This window comes from Symphalangus syndactylus, chromosome 7 (assembly GCF_028878055.3).
Source record: "Symphalangus syndactylus isolate Jambi chromosome 7, NHGRI_mSymSyn1-v2.1_pri, whole genome shotgun sequence".
NCBI classification, from domain to species: domain Eukaryota; kingdom Metazoa; phylum Chordata; class Mammalia; order Primates; family Hylobatidae; genus Symphalangus; species Symphalangus syndactylus.
This window is the reverse complement of record NC_072429.2, coordinates 45,255,642-45,270,899: the sequence shown is the minus strand read 5'-3', so window position 1 is coordinate 45,270,899 and position 15,258 is coordinate 45,255,642. Positions and strand designations below refer to the sequence as shown.

The 15,258-nt window shown below is 51.5% G+C and overlaps 1 protein-coding gene across 6 annotated transcripts in view; it reads right to left on the bottom strand.

The window, feature by feature from the left end:
- The window catches only part of ARAP3 (ArfGAP with RhoGAP domain, ankyrin repeat and PH domain 3), a 35,205-nt gene extending 25,280 nt beyond the window's left edge, over positions 1–9,925 (bottom strand). For 3 of the 6 annotated variants that reach the window (XM_055285853.2, XM_055285855.2, XM_055285856.2), the window contains exons 1-4: positions 3,121–9,925; positions 899–1,439; positions 697–758; positions 481–592 (exon numbers count right to left, since the gene is read on the bottom strand). In XM_055285853.2, the coding sequence (XP_055141828.1) occupies positions 481–592; positions 697–758; positions 899–1,422 (698 nt within the window). In that variant the 5' untranslated portion in view covers positions 1,423–1,439; positions 3,121–9,925. The remainder of the gene's footprint in view (positions 1–480; positions 593–696; positions 759–898; positions 1,440–3,120) is intronic. The other 3 variants (XM_063642708.1, XM_055285858.2, XM_063642709.1) reach the window with 3 other exon arrangements.
- Positions 9,926–15,258: the final 5,333 nt, after the last annotated feature.

Below are 15,258 nucleotides of genomic sequence, written 5' to 3'. Positions count from 1 at the left end.
AGGATCACCTGAGGTCAGGAGTTCGAGACCAGCCTGGCCAACATGGTGAAACCCCATCTCTACTAAAAATACAAAAATTAGCCAGGCATGGTGGCACGCACCTGTAATCCCAGCTACTCGGGAGCCTGAGACAGGAGAATCGCTTGAACCCAGGAGGCGGAGGTTGCAGTGAGCCGAGATTGTGCCACTGCACTCCAATCTGGGCGACAGGGAAAGACTCTGTCTCAAAAAGAAGAAAGAAAGAAAAGCACTCCTCCCAATTTTCCGTTAGATGACCATTGGTTTGTCTACTTGTTTTATTCCCTGTCTGTCCCACTGAGTCACAAGCTGCCTGAGGGTGGCACTGGGTCTGTGATACTCATCCAGTATCTTGAGTGCCTGGCTGGTGAATACTCAATGCACATTTGTTGAATAACTGGATACACGGCCACCACCAACTCACCTGCTCCTCCCTCCCACCATTCCCTATTTAGTACTCACCTGTGTTCAGCCCTGTCCTGACAAACATCTCTGCTCTCTCTTCTGTCGGGGGCTCCCGGAGTCCCCACAGGTTGGACACCATAGTACAGGCAACCAGGATCCATGATGTGCACTGGCAGGAGGAGAGGGGAACGCACAGGGAAGAGGAGATTGCTGGGAGTGTATGAGGTCCTGCTGGCACTATCCCTCTCCCCCAACCCGTGATAACCCAGTTACCTGTGCCTGTTGTGGGCCTGAGGGCAGGGGTGGGGGCAGCGGTTTGGGAGCTGTCTGGGGCCCTGAAGAGAAAGGTCTATTGGTTACTTAAGGAGAGAGGAGGAAGAACAAGCCTTCACGCCCTGCTCCCCGCCTCTGTCCCCCTCATGCTCTCCTCCCCACTCCCCCCAGCATTAGTCCCTAGGGAGCCAACTCCACTCACTTGTCCTGAGCTGCCTGTGCCCTGCCTCTTAAGTCCAGGCCGAAGTAGATGGAATTAGGCATCATCTCCACAGTATTTAGGGCTGAAGGCTGCTCAGAGGAGGAAGTGGGGAGAGGAGGGGGCCTTGGGCTGGGCTCTGGGCTCCTGGACACTCCTGGTCCCCCGAGGGCCGGGCTCAGCCCAGGTCTCTGAGTGGTAGCAGGGCCACTGAGTCCACCAAACACAGTCCTGGGCTTCGGCACGGGCTTAGGGGGCTGGGCTTGGGGGGCTTGGCTGGGGGATGGTTCCATGGCACTATCTGATTTGGGATCCAGGGAGCCCTCTTCGGTGCCTGTCTGCAGCAGGCGCAGAATGCGTTTCCGGTGCCCTGTGGCGCTGATGCCCAACTGCTTCAGCTCCTCGTGGCCGAGGCCCCGGGCTGCACCTGCTGTAGCCAGGCCATGCCGTCGGAACGTGTCTGCATACTGCTCCAGGTGCACCGTGGCCAGCCACACAGCGATGTCCAGGTCCTGAGGGGCAGCCATGGGGGCTCAGGCCATTGCTGGGGGGAGGGGCAGGGTGAAGGGAGGGCTCAGGCTGAGAATCCCCCTCCCTGCCCCAGAGTCTGAGGCTTGGACAGTGAGCACCAGCCTCCAATCTTCCTCCAAAGAAAGATGCTGAAAGGCCTGCGATCTGGAAGCAGAGCCATCCCAGAACAACAGCAATGGCTCTCTACTTAGGGAAGGGACTTCATTTGAAGTTAAGGAAACTGAGGCCCAGAGAGGAGAAGGGGCTTGCCCCAGGTTCACAGCAAGTCAGTGCTAGAGTTGGCCTCTCAGCTCCTGCCCACCCTGGGTCTGGGTCAAAGCTCTGCTCCTGCCTGACTGCACATCCAACTGAGTAAGCATGGGACAAGATGCTAGAATGCTGCGGGGCAGAGTGGGATAGGGAGATGCAGAGGAGGGGCCAATGATGTGGCCAATCAGCTCTGGACTAAGGTGGGGAGAGGGGCAGCCTAGGTAGGAGGAAGGAGGTGCAGACCCCACTCCCTCTTGTTTCCAGAGCTGAGGTATGCAGGCCTGCCATCCTAATCCTGGTTGTTCCCAGTCCCTCCTCCCCTTCCACCTATTGTCTCTGCTCAGACTTCCTTCCTGTCCCTCCAGCCCTGGCCGCCTCCACATCCTGCCTGCCTTGGTCAGGCTGCCGGGAGAGCCCTAACCAGGCCTAATGTGTGGGGTCCTGGCCCTGGGTGGAGGCTAATTGAAGAATAAGGATGGGGATGGAGAACCAGGCCAGAGAGATGAGGGACCAGAGGTCAGGGGTACTCCAGAGGCTTCTGGACTCTCTACCCACCGGCAGCGTGTTCACATGCTGTTCACCTGTGTGTGCACATGCCCTGTAGCGATTCGGCAGTGTGAAATGCCATCCCCCCACCTCCGCTTTCTCCAAGCCTTCCTTTTCTGAGCCTGCCTTTTCCCTGCCCATTCCCTTGGGCTCAGGTCTCTGTGCTCTGTCCCTCTTCCGCCAGCCTGACCCCGACCCTGACCCTGGTCTATTTCATAGACCTGTCTCTAATTCTGTGGCCCCTGAGTTTTATCTCTGCCTTGTCCCTGTCCCTGCCCTACTCCATCTCAACCTCTCAATCCCTCTTTGTCCCTCTCCTTGTCCCACCCTGTTTTGCTCTCTGTCATTAAGCTTGTCCTTGACTCAGTCTCCAATTCTAACCAGATCTTGAGTTGTATCTGTGTTTCTGCCTGCCTCTGAGCCTGGGTTTCTGTCTTCCACCTCGGCTTAGGCTCTCTGCCTGTTGTTCTTGTGCTCTGTCGGTGACAGGGACGCCCTCTCTGTCCCAGCATCAGTGCTGGCCTCCCTCTGCCTCTCTCCAGCTGGGCCTCATTCCCAAGCCAGGGCCCGCTTGCTGAGCCTCGGGCCCTGACTCAGGGCCCGGTTTCCCGGTGACTCAGGCCGGGCTCGAGAGCACGGGGCTGGGAGCCGAGGTGCTCGCGGGACAGGAGTGGCGGGGGCGGGGGCGGGGCGGGCAGTGGCGGGCAGCGCAGGCTGCGACGAGGGAGGAGGCGAGGAGGGATGGGGCAGAGGCCGGGCAGCAGGAGGGAGGGGCGGGTCGTGGCGGGGATGGGGAGGGCCGCCGGCGCCGAGGGGGCCTGGGAGCCCACGAAGGCCCTCGAGAAGGTGATGGGGAGGAGTCTGGGAAGCAGGGACCCGGGGGGCGCGGGGGTCCTCACCTCACTACGCGGCCGCCGTCCGCTCGCGGGTGCCCGCCGCTCGTCCGAGGCTCTGAGTCCCGCCGCGCCGGCCCCGCCTCCCCTCTGCCCTCCCTAGACGGGCCCAGCCCCGCCCCGCCCGGCCGGTTCCCTCCGCGGGGCCCCGGCCACTCCTTGTGCAAGCGCAGGCCTCCAAAGTGTTTGGGCTTCTTGCCCAACCGCCGCGCTTATCTCCGAGTCTGTCCTCAGTCTGCTCTCTCGCAGGCCGAGAAAGGACCAGAACACTTTGGGACGAAGACAACCTTAGGGAGAGGGACAAAGAGGCAGAGACCGGGACGGAGATTGGGACGGAGGTAGAAACTGAGAAAGGGAGAGTGCCAGGGACGGCTTTGCATCCTCTCCGCTGCTCCCATGCCCTCCAGTCCTGCCAAAAGGGAGGAGGAAAGGTCGAGCCCTAAGCCCCCAGGGCACCTGTCCCACGCCCAGAAGGGTGGCTGGACCCTGGCAACCAGTTTAGTTGGGGGACAGAAGCTGGACATCCAGAATTGAGACTTGGCCTGGGCAACAAGCGCAGAGGCCCAGCAGAGGGGTCTCCGTCTGTTTCTCCCCACTTCCATCCCCAAGGGCCCGGCCTAGGTTCCTCCGAAGGATGAAGGTCCGCAAGGCACATCCCTACTTCCAAACCAAGGTTTGGGGCTGCCTTTTTGGGACAGGCGGACGCCCTGCAAGCTCAGTAACCAAGCAAGCAGCTGTTTCATTCATGGGAGAAGCCGCCCCTTCTCCCCACTCTCCCACCCTAAAATTTCTCGGGGGATGCCGGGGAGGCCTGAGGAGGAATGGCCCCTCTCTCCTTCCCTAATCTTGCCAGAACCCCGGTCCTGGAGCCTGTCTCCCAGGGGTAGAGGCACTTCCCTCTCTGAGCAGGGCCAGTGTTTGGGTGTGTGTGTGTGTGTGTGTGTGTGTGTTGGGGGTGGGGGGGGCGCTGGCCGGCTGTGTTTTCCTGTTTGTATGAGAGGAAGTTGGCTGTGAGTCAGCAGACACAGGAACTGTCAGTAGCTAGGGGAAGACCCCTGCCTCAGGGGAAGAAGAGGGGAGTGGGAGGAAGTGGTTCCCACCTCTTCCAGCTGCCTCAGCTAGGGGAGGGACTGTCATCTTCAGCCTCCTGGAGCCCCACTTTCCCGGCCTTCCCTTTGAGAAAGAGAATTATAGTAATAAAATAATAATTGCAATGGCCATAATAAGGGCTACCAATTATTGAGAGCTGACCGTGCTCCAGGATCTATGTAAACATTGCTTTGCAAATTTTAATTAATCCTCACAAATATCCCTATAAATAGGAAATTTTATCACCTCTATTTTACATATAAGGAGACAGGGAGCATTAAATAACTTGCTCAAGACCCTGCAGCTAGAAAATAGCCAACTGTATCTATAACTACCATGCTCACCTACCACCATGGACAGGACCCCTGCACCACGTCCTTTTTTCTGGATGGGCAACTGTGGTGGCAGTGAGAATGCTCCTCACAGACCTTACACTGTGAGGAGTGAAATTAACCAATAACCCCAGCTGCTTCTCTCGGAAATCTAAGCCAACTTCCCACTGGGCCTGCTCCCAGCCAGTGACAGAGCTCGGCAGAGATCCTAAGGCAGACCCATTCCTGGGAGATAGGTGACTCCTTTGACAGCTGACTTTGGATCAAGATTCCCCAATGGCTTTGCTGAACTTTCCTTTGACTGGTGTTTTAGGATGCTCCTCTCAACCTTTATTCCTTCCCTCTCTCCTTCACAGCTTTCCCAGCTCCAGGCTCCCGTCCTTTCTCACAGGCATCTCCCCTAGTCAAATCTTTGCATTCTGCCTTGGCAGCTTCTTCTTTAAGGACTCAGACTAACCCAGCAAAATAAGGGAACAGGAAAAGACGGTGAAGGGCACAGGGAGTTTTGAGGAATGGGTGCCGGGGGGTTTGGGTCAGGGGCTAGATGCAAGAGTTCTGAATCTTTTTGTGCCATGTTCTCCTTTGGCAATCTGGTAAAGTATGTGGCCTCATCTCAGAATAACATTTTAAAGTGCATAAAATAAAATATATAGGATTATGAAGGAAACCAATTATGTTGTAATACAGGTATAAAACCTACGTGACATAGTAATATATGTGCTTCTTTATTAATGCTTTAAATAAGATCTAGTGGTAGGTTGATACCTCACATAATTTTGACGCAGTGATGAGCATAAATGGTATTTCAAAAGATCTGCAATACTGTAATATGATATAAAAATATATGTGATTTCTACTGGTGACAAAGCCATAGTTATGGCTAAAATGACTGGTTTGTTGCTATTGTCATAATTGGAGGAAATGTTAAATTTCAGCTAGAGATTAGTGGAAGTAATATTCTTTTCCCATCCAAGTCCACTGACTCCAAGTTAAGGACACCAATGCCAGATGATGGGGCAGAGCCACAGAGAGGGAGATCTGGCTTCCTCCCTCAGACCCCACTTCCCTTCTTTGGCTCAATGATATGGGGCAGGTGGAGGCTTCTGGCCCCTGGCTTGTGTCTTCCTTCTCTCTTTCTCCCTGGCTCTCCTTCTCAGTTTCTATTCTCTTCTCTCTGCCTCTATCTCTATTGCTCTGTCTCTCTTCCTATTTCTGTCTCTCTTCCTATTTCTGTCTCTTGCTTTCTTTTCCTGTCTTCCCCTGAAGACAGGAAAAGAACTTCTATCTTTCTTCACTCTCTGAATCTCTTTGTGATGTCCTCTGTATCTGTCTCTCTTTTGGCCTCTGCCTGTCTCTGTCTCTCTGTCCCTCTGTCTGTGTCTGTCTTTCTCTGTCTTCATAATCTGTCTCTGAAGGGATAGGACAGACTCAAGGGGATCTCTGTAGCCTGGCCACAGTAGAGCAAAGAGAATCCATTGCTTCTAGGGTCCCTGGGAGCTAGACGAGGGGGTGATCCTGGGTCTTAGGCTCTGGCCTGGGAAGCACAGGTCTCTTCTTCCCCATCCTCTCTTTCTTTCTGTTTTTTTTTTTTTCGGAAATGAAGCCTTGCTCTGTCACCCAGGCTGGAGTGCAGTGGTATAATCTCGGTTCATTGCAACCTCTGCCTCCTGAGTTCAAGCAATTCTTCTGCCTTAGCCTCCAGAGTAGCTGGGACTACAGGTACCCACCACCACACCCAGCTAATTTTTGTATTTTTTAGTAGAGATGGGGTTTCACCATGTTGGCCAGGCTGGTTTTGAACTCCTGACCTCAAGTGATCCTCCTGCCTCGGCTTCCCAAAGTGTTGGGATTATAGAGGTGAGCCACCCCGCCCCGCCTCCTCTCTTTCATTCTTAGCCTTTGCAATGGCAGAAATAGGTTGCAGGGGATAGAGGCATCCCAGGCCCCAGAAGACAATGGCTAAGGCATCTGTGACCCTGAATGTGGATACAGTGAGATCTTTGCCCAGAATCCTCTCTGTGGAGCTGTAGCCCAGGGGTCCAGGTGTCATGGCTTTCCTCTGTTCTTCTCCACACACTGGGGGAGCACTAACCCAGCGTCATGTGAGGGCACAGGGATTCTAGAAACTTGCGGAGTAAGTCTGTAGCAGATGTGAGCCCTGGCCCCTAGGAGATGTGCAAACGAAGGTCTGTGAGCTCAAGGAAGGAAAGTATGGATTTCTGGGGCTTAATCTTTGAATACTCAAAAATGAGGTAAAGCACCAGGTCAGCCATTCACTTGGAGGGATATATGCCTTCAAGATGATTTGGGTCAGGGAGTGCTGTTGGCCTGAGAAATCAGGAAAGGAGAGTGGTCACCAGTGTCCTGAAAGAGCTGAAGCATCCTAAGATAAGAGGCAGATGGGGAATGGTAGTGTGAGAGGTGAACCAGGTCATAGGAATGGGATTGAAACTGAGTAGCAGGGGTGGCTGGTGCCTCTTGGAGGTCTTCCTCCCTAGGAGGCTATCTTGGGTCCCTGCTCCCTAATCAGACCTCTCTCACCCTCACTGTCCAAAGAGTCTGCTTACAGCAAGATTAGCAGTGCCAGGCTGGGCAAGGGAACTCACTTTACTCCAGAGCTAGCTAGCCATGCTTGGCAATCTAGGCTGAGCTGTTTTACCTTTTGGCAATCTGTGGCTCCCTCAGAGCTTCATGGACAAAGGGTACTAGGACGGGACTCTCTCCAATCCTAAATCCTGAGACCCCACAGACCCAGTTCACCCTGGCTAGAGAGACTGCATTATTAACCATCATCAACTGATTTACCTGCTCTGATGTAACCCAAATATAAGCCACAGGGCTCACATGACCCATGGAAACCAAAAAGAGTGAACAGGTTCTCTGATACTTCATCTCTCAAAAGACCTGAAAACCTATGGCAACACTTCTATGTTGCTCACAAATCTTTTGGGTTTGGTTTTGTTTTGTTTTGAGACAATGTCTCACTCTGTCACCCAGGTTGGAGTGCAGTGGTGTGATCTTAGCTCACGGCAGCCTTAGCCTCCTGGGGCTCAAGCGATCCTCCCACGTCAGCCTCCCGAGTAGGTGGGAATACAGCCACGTGCCACTGGGCCCGGCTAATTTTTGTACTTTTTTGTAGAGACAGGGTTTTGTCATGTTGCCCAGGCTGATCTCGAACTCATGAGCTCTAGCCATCCACCTGCCTCCTGCCTTAGCCTCCCAAATTACTGGGATTACAGTTGTGTGCCACCATGCCCAGCCCACAAATCTTGATTGTCTGGGACTTCTCACTCCTCAATACCTTCTATCTCTTAAGCTCTTCCCAGAAGCAGCCCTAGTTTTTTCTTTCCCATGCTTTTTATTGTTCAATTTGCCTCTCTGGGATTTTGCATGGAGGGAGGAATAGGAAGAAACATGACATTACTAAATCTTTTTTTTTTTTTTTTTTGAGACAAAGTCTCCCTCTGTTGCCCAGGCTGGAGTGCAGTGTCGTGATCTCGGCTCACTGCAACCTCCGCCTTCTGGGTTCAAGCGATTCTCGTGCCTCAGCTTCCCGAGTAGCTGGGATTACAGGCGCCCGCCACCACACCCAGCTAATTTTTGTATTTTAGTAGAGACAGGGTTTCACCATGTTGGCCAGGCTGGTCTCAAACTCCTGACCTCAGGTGATCCGCCCACCTAGGCCTCCCAAAGTGCTGGGATTACAGGCATGAGCCACCATGCCTGGCCAACATTAGTAAATCTTAAATCTTAATCTTAACACATGGGACAAAAAGGACACTAGTGAGCAGAGGAAGGGGAAGAACCAAGCAATGAGGAGATGTGGAAGAGAATTCTTCAATAGCCCCTTCCATGTCTCGATTTGTTCCCCATTCAAATGATAGACTATTAAGCCACAATCACTTTGGAGGCCACTTTGTTCACCAAAAGTGGATGGTATGCAGCAATTAAGAACAAGATCTCTCGGCTAGGCACTGTGGCTCACACCTGTAATCCCAGCATTTTGGGAGGCCAAGGCAGGAGGATTGTTTGAGAGCAGGAGTTTGAGACCAGCCTGAGCAACATAGCAAGACCTCGTCTCTACTAAAAATTTTAAAATTAGCCGAGTGCGGTAGTGTGCACCTGTAGTCCCAGCTACTCAGGAGGTGGAGGTGGGAGTATTGCTTGAGCCCAGGAGGTGGAGATTGCAGTGAGCCAAGATCACACCACTGCACTCCAGCTTGGGTGACACAGTGAGGCCTGTCTCTAAAAACAAAACACCACCACCACCACCAACAAAAACTAAAATAAAAGGTCAACAAAAAAACAGTCTCTAAAATAAAGCCCTGATGCCACCTCTACCAGCTGTGATCTGAGCAGATTATTCATCTCTATTTGGCCCTCTGTGCCTCAGTTTCCTTTTCTGAAAAAAAGGAGAGAGAATAGTGCCTGACAGGGTTGTAAAGATTAATCTATGGAAATATATGGGTAATATGCGGAAAGGACCTGACACACAATGAGTGCTCAAAGTGTTTCCCGTTCCTTGTTCCTATTTTTGCCGGTTACTTCCACGATAACTCTGGAATGCACCCAGCTTGCCTGTTTCTTCGTCAGTCTGGCATATCCCATTACCTATTTTAATCAATCAGCATGTGTCATCCTATTGCCAAATTAGACCACATTGTACCCCTCGTATTTTCCCCAAGGTCCCCAGTTGTCATCTTGTCTGTTCCATCACTTTTGTTACTCAATTTCCTGTCACCGCTGCAACTCCTGATCACCTCTATGGTCTCCAGTGGCCTCCAGGTCACACTCCTTTCCTGCCCTTACCCTCTGGATGGTAGAAGGCACAGCCATCACCCACATTTGGTCCTGATGAGATGGGACAGGTTCTAGGGGGATGCCAAGGTGCATGTTTCTTTTTATTTATTTTTTTGAGACAGAGTCTCCCTGTGTCACCCAGGTTGGAGTGGAGTGGTGCGATCTCGTATCACTGTAGCCTCCGCCTCCCAGATTCAAGCGATTCTCCTGCCTCAGCCTCCCTAGTAGCTGGGATTACAGGCGCCCACCACCACATCTGGCTAATTTTTGTGGGTTTTTTAGTAGAGATGCAGTTTTGCCTGTTGGCGGGGCTGGTCTTGAACTCCTGACCTCAGGTGATCCCCCTGCCTTGGCCTCCCAAAGTGCTGGGATTACAGGCGTGAGCCACCACGCCCGGCCGAGCATGTTTCTTACAGGAAGGAAGACTCCCATTCAATCCCTTCATTTATTTCTCATGTTTTTATTAATCATCTTTTCTGGACCAACCACCGCTCAAGGGTTTAGAGATGCAACGACATGCACAGCAGACTTTGGGGAGAATGACCTGCTCAAGAAGTGAGACATTTATCAAACAACCCCCAAATAAATGTGTAATTACAAACCAAGATGAATTTTCTGAAGGGAAGCACCATAAGAGCATATAACAGAGGCAGCTGACCTGGCCTGGGGGTCTGGGAGGCTTCTCCAGGATGCTCTGCTTAAGTTGAGATCTCAGAAAGATGGGTGGGAGTTAAGTGGGATGGGAGGGAGTGTTCTAGGCAGAAGAACCACGAGTGCAAAGGCCCTGAGGTAGGAGTCAGCCTGGTGAGGAAGGGAGACAGATCAAAGAGATAGGGAGTTTGGGACCAGCTGAGACTGAAGGGATCTCAGGAGCCAGGCCATGAAGGCCCTTGGAGGTCTTGTATGAGATTTGGTCTCCATGCCAAGAGCCATGGGGAGCCAGGGAAGAGTTTAAGCATGGGGTGATAGACTCATGAATTTAGGTTTGAATTTTAGGAAGATGGCTGCATGGAGACTGGTTAGGGTCAGCACAGCCCTCCCTACCCCTAATTCCTCTGGCCTGAGGGCTGTGCCATTTCCCCCTAGACTCCAGAGCTACCCTCCAGCGAGCCCCTTCCCATTTCCCTCCTCACATTTTTGTGAGGATGAAGTCATCATTGAGGAGGGGAGGGAGTTCCAGACCTCTATGCCTTCTTTATCCTGGAGAGCTGGGGCAGCCTTGGGGTCAGGCGGAGGGAAGGAACAAACACAGAACACCTCCCTTCCCCTGCATCCTCACTCCCATGACTGGGCCCTGTCTCCTTCCACTCTAGGCTATTGACACGAGCTGTATTTATAAGATTTTTAATGCCATTTTACTGCAAAATATTTTATAGAGGGCATCTAGTACTACAGCTACTACTAACTCCCCTTAGGGCTTGGGGCAAGTCATCTCTCTTTGGGCCTCAGTTTCTCTATACATAAAATTAATGGCAGAGCTGTTCGATGGAATTTCCTGCGATGATGGACCATGTTCTATATTTGTGCTGTCCAATATGGCAGCCAGTAGCCACATGTGGCCATTGAGAGGTTGAAATGAGGTTGGTGAGCCAGAAGAGCTGAATATTTAATTTAACTTAATTGTAATTAATTTAAATTTAAACAACCACTGGCTGCCAATATTGGACAGCACAGGCAAATCTTAAACTTTTTTGAGACTCTGATGACAGTTATGGATCTCTCCCCAGAAAAACACCCTGCACCCAACTATCAAAGATAGGGGCCCTTCCAATCCTATTTATGCATCCCAGGCAAAGCAGACTGTAGACTGCTGGGTCTCAGGTTCCTCATCTCCTCTTCCCTTCCTGTTGCCTTGAAAATGCTGAAATAGGGCTTTGCCTAGAGGCAGGAGAATGACAGGGATGACTCCAGGAATTAGCAGACCTCTGTTTTAAGCTTCTGGTGCACCACTGCACACATCTAAAGAAAGACAGAGAGTGAAAGCAGGGGTAGGCGCAAGGAGAGTATTAAGGATATTTGGACATGGTCAGTCTCTGCCCTACCTCCCTGCAAACCACCAAATTGCTGCTGGGTCAGTCCTTTTTTGGGCACAAAACTCCATCGGAGTGTGAGGCTGTACTCTAGATATGGGGTTGTGCCCTGGGCATGCAGTATTTATGAACTGGGGCTTTGGGAGTGACCATAGGGGATGGGGGAGGCTATCTTAGTCCATTTGCATTGCTGTAACAAAATACCAGAGACTGGGTTATTTATTTATTTTTTATTTATTTACTTTTTGAGACAGTCTCACTCTGTCGTCCAGACCGGAGTGCAGTGGTGCTATCTCAGTTCACTGCAACCTCCGCTTCCCAGGTTCAAGCGATTCTCCTGCCTCAGCCTCCCAAGTAGTTGGGATTATAGGCGTGTGCCACCATGTTTTGCTAACTTTGTGTTTTTAGTAAGGACGGGGTTTCACCATGTTGGCCAGGCAGGCCTCGAACTCCTGACCTCCGCCAAAGTGCTGGGATTACAGGTGTGAGCCACAATGCCCAGCCAACCGTTTACTCACTCTAGATGTTTTCACTGTCCAGAGCATCTGTGGATCAGACACTGCCCCCACCCAGGAATATGGAGCCCTGAAGGTGTCAGGAGAATGCACTCCTTGCCTTGCATGGATGCGGCTGTCTATTCCATGGGGGAAAGAGAATATTGTTCTCCCTTCTCACTTCTAGGATCTAATCATTCTCTCCCAGAAAACTCACTGCACAGACCCATTTACAGTGGGCAGTTTTCACTGGGACTTAACTTCCTACCTTCTGATCTCCCCACTCTCTTTCTTGACCCTGCCTGCCCCTCCTCCCTCACTGCTCAGATGTCCATCTATACTTTCTCTCCCATCTGGAAAGTAGTTGCTTGGTTCCTGTCCCCCGGAGTCTCTATTTCTTTGGCTTCAGCAGAGATGCTGGACTGGTCAAACTCAGGCTCCAGCGGTGACCACAGTGTCTGACACAGACGGGGAAACAGCTTTCAGGAATCCCCTTGTCTTAGGTCTTTAAGAAGCAGAGCCTGTGGTCAGGATTCAGGTGGAAGCCCTGAGCTGAGGGAGAGGAAACGGAGGATGCAAGGTGAGACAGTGCGGTGCCTTCCTGTCCTGCCCCGCTTCACACAAGCCTCTCAGAGACACTGCTGGCTACTCAGCAGGGGTGCTCTCTCAGCACATGGGTGAGACTTCTCCAGAAGGTAAGGAGGAAACATACCTTGGAGCAGTCCTCAGCTCCCACCCATGACCTGTCTCCCATGGGTCAAGGTTCACCCCACAGAGTTACCTTCCCATGCTTCTGGGTTCTGTTACCCAGCCCTTGGTGGCACTTGGAAACCAGGTTCCACACTGTACAGTGTGGCATTTTATCTAAGTCTGAAAGTAGAGGAGCAGCCTCAAAGAGAGCAAGGAGGTAATGAAGGAATTTGAGAAGAAAAGTTCATGCCTTGGGGCAGCCCATTTCTCATGCCGCTGAGATCCACTCAAGTCCTCCCATTATACCTGACTTCCATGCCACCCTACAAGGCATTTTCCCCCACAGGGACAAAGTTGCCCTCACTCTTTCCTCAAGAGGGAAAGTACAGTCCACTGGAATCAAGTCCCCTTCCATAGAATGCCAGATGTGGTCTTAAGGAAGATAAAGAGGAGAGGGCTAATGAAGCAAGCTACAGTCCCACTGCTGTAGCGTGTCTTGAGTCCATAATTGATATTCTCTCCCTCTTTCTGTGACCCTCCGCTAGCCCTCTGCAGATCTGGGCTACTTGCCTGATGAGATTATACAGACTTTCATCCCCAAGAGATCTGATTCCTTTGTTGCTCTGTCCTTTTAGAATTGTTGTTGAAGTTGTCCATTGTCAATTACTACTGGGTGAGAAGTTCCAAGAGATGCCACAGCGAATCCCCTGGCTGGGGTCAGACTCCCTGCCTTCATTGCACCTACACACGTTGTATCTATAGCCCTGGTTCCTTATGGCCATCAGGATCAATGGCCCTGGCCAGCACATTAATGCCCTTCTTTGTCTATTAGCCCACTAGAATGAGGAGCATAAGGTGGCCACGTGGCTGTCACAGCTTCCAGTTTAGTGGAAACTACTGTATTCTTTCATATAAGTTCTCCCTTCCTGGCAACTAGAAACTCAAATTGGCAAAGCCTCCAGTGTTGGGGACAGAAAGCAAATATTCTACAAATGTGAATGAGATGGGCCACGTCCACTCCACATTTGACTCCAGGACTGGCAATTTCTATGCATAAGGAACATAGTACTGTTCAAAACAAATACCGCATCAAGGAGTTGAGGGCCCCAACCCACAGGTGTCATGTTCCTGCCAGTGTCTTCACTGAGCATTCGACAGGCTGTCCCCTAGTCCCATCAGGCTGGCAGCGTCTAGGTGATGAGGAGCAACCAAGTGAGCCCAATGAATCTGTTGATCGGCATCCCATACACCATATACAAAGATGAACTAAAAAATGGATCAAAGACCTAAATGTAAGAGCAGAAACTATAGAAGTCCTTGATGACCCCATTGTTGTACTTTTTTGGTAAAAACACTGTGGAAGACAAGCCTGAATCTGGAGCATGCACTGCTTCCAGTAAGAACGAATTACTGTCCCCTCCAGAGTAGAAAGAATAGGGTCAATGTAACTGATCTGCGGCCAGAGGCTTGGCTGGTCTTCTGAGGAAGAGAGCCTTCTCAGGGAGGGCCCAGCACTGGTCTTGGCTGCAGGCAGGTTGAGTGATCAAAGTGGTAGAACTAGCGCATCCTTGGTGAGAGGGAGCCCACGCTGTTGGGCTCATACATAGCCTCCATCTCTGGTAGCATGACTACTCTGTTCAAGGGCTTTTGAGCAGGCATTCAGTGTAGACAGGGAGAGAGATTCACTCACCAGGCGAATCATTGTATATCTGTGGAGCATGTCCTGGCAAAAGATGCTCTTCAGGGTGTTTACCTGAGACCCAGAGGTTTGCACACTTGGTGCTCACTCTCAGTCCACCCATCTACCTCTTTCCTAGACCACTTTGTCACTTGCCTTTGGCTTTGTTCCTTCAGGCTCCTGACTAGGGAACATTCACTATTCCACAGGAGCCAGGGGATATCCACACCTCAGGCTATTTGTTCATCTAGAGAAAGCTAACGCCCAAGTGTACTGCTCAAAGCTTTGCACCCTGGAACCTCCCTTCCCCACTGTCCTTTAGGGCTACCCCAAGAAGGCCATAATGTGGCAGCAATCCACTTCTAACTCTCACCAACATATCACACTGACCATCTGTGAACCAGGGCTGAGTCCCTTCCTTATCTAGCATTTGACCACAGGGAATTTGAGAAGGTCCTACAAAGTTTGTGACCCAATATGGCCCTTGCACTCCTATCTGCCTATGACTTCCTCTTTATTCCTGACTCATTTGGAAGTGGCCCCTCACCTCCAGCCTCTGATCTCCTTTCATATCTTTACCAGACCAGGTCAGATGGGAGTGGGGCTGGGGTGCTGCCTGCGCAAGGCCTCAGCACCCTCACAGTAATAATAATGATAGCAATGACCACAGTAGCTGCTGCTGATGAAGTGCTCCTCATGTGGCAGGCATTGTGCTAATAAGCAGGACCAGGAAGAGGACGAAGAGGATAAAAGCTTAGGCGACAAATTGTAAGGAGGTCTCAAGGTCGTGCAAGTCGAAAGTCCTTAAAGTCCTGGTCCTGCTGAGAAGCTCCTAATAGATATTATCTTCTTTTATTCTCACAAGTAAATTTTATCACTCCTATTTTACAGATGAGGAAACTGATTCAGAGGTTAATTTGCCAAGGTCATACAGCCATATTTGGCCCAAGCTCTTCACCACTAAGCTGTCTTAGCTCATTCACGTTAGCCTGGCCGCCCCGTGGGAAGTTCCCCTGCCCGTGATCCTCCGG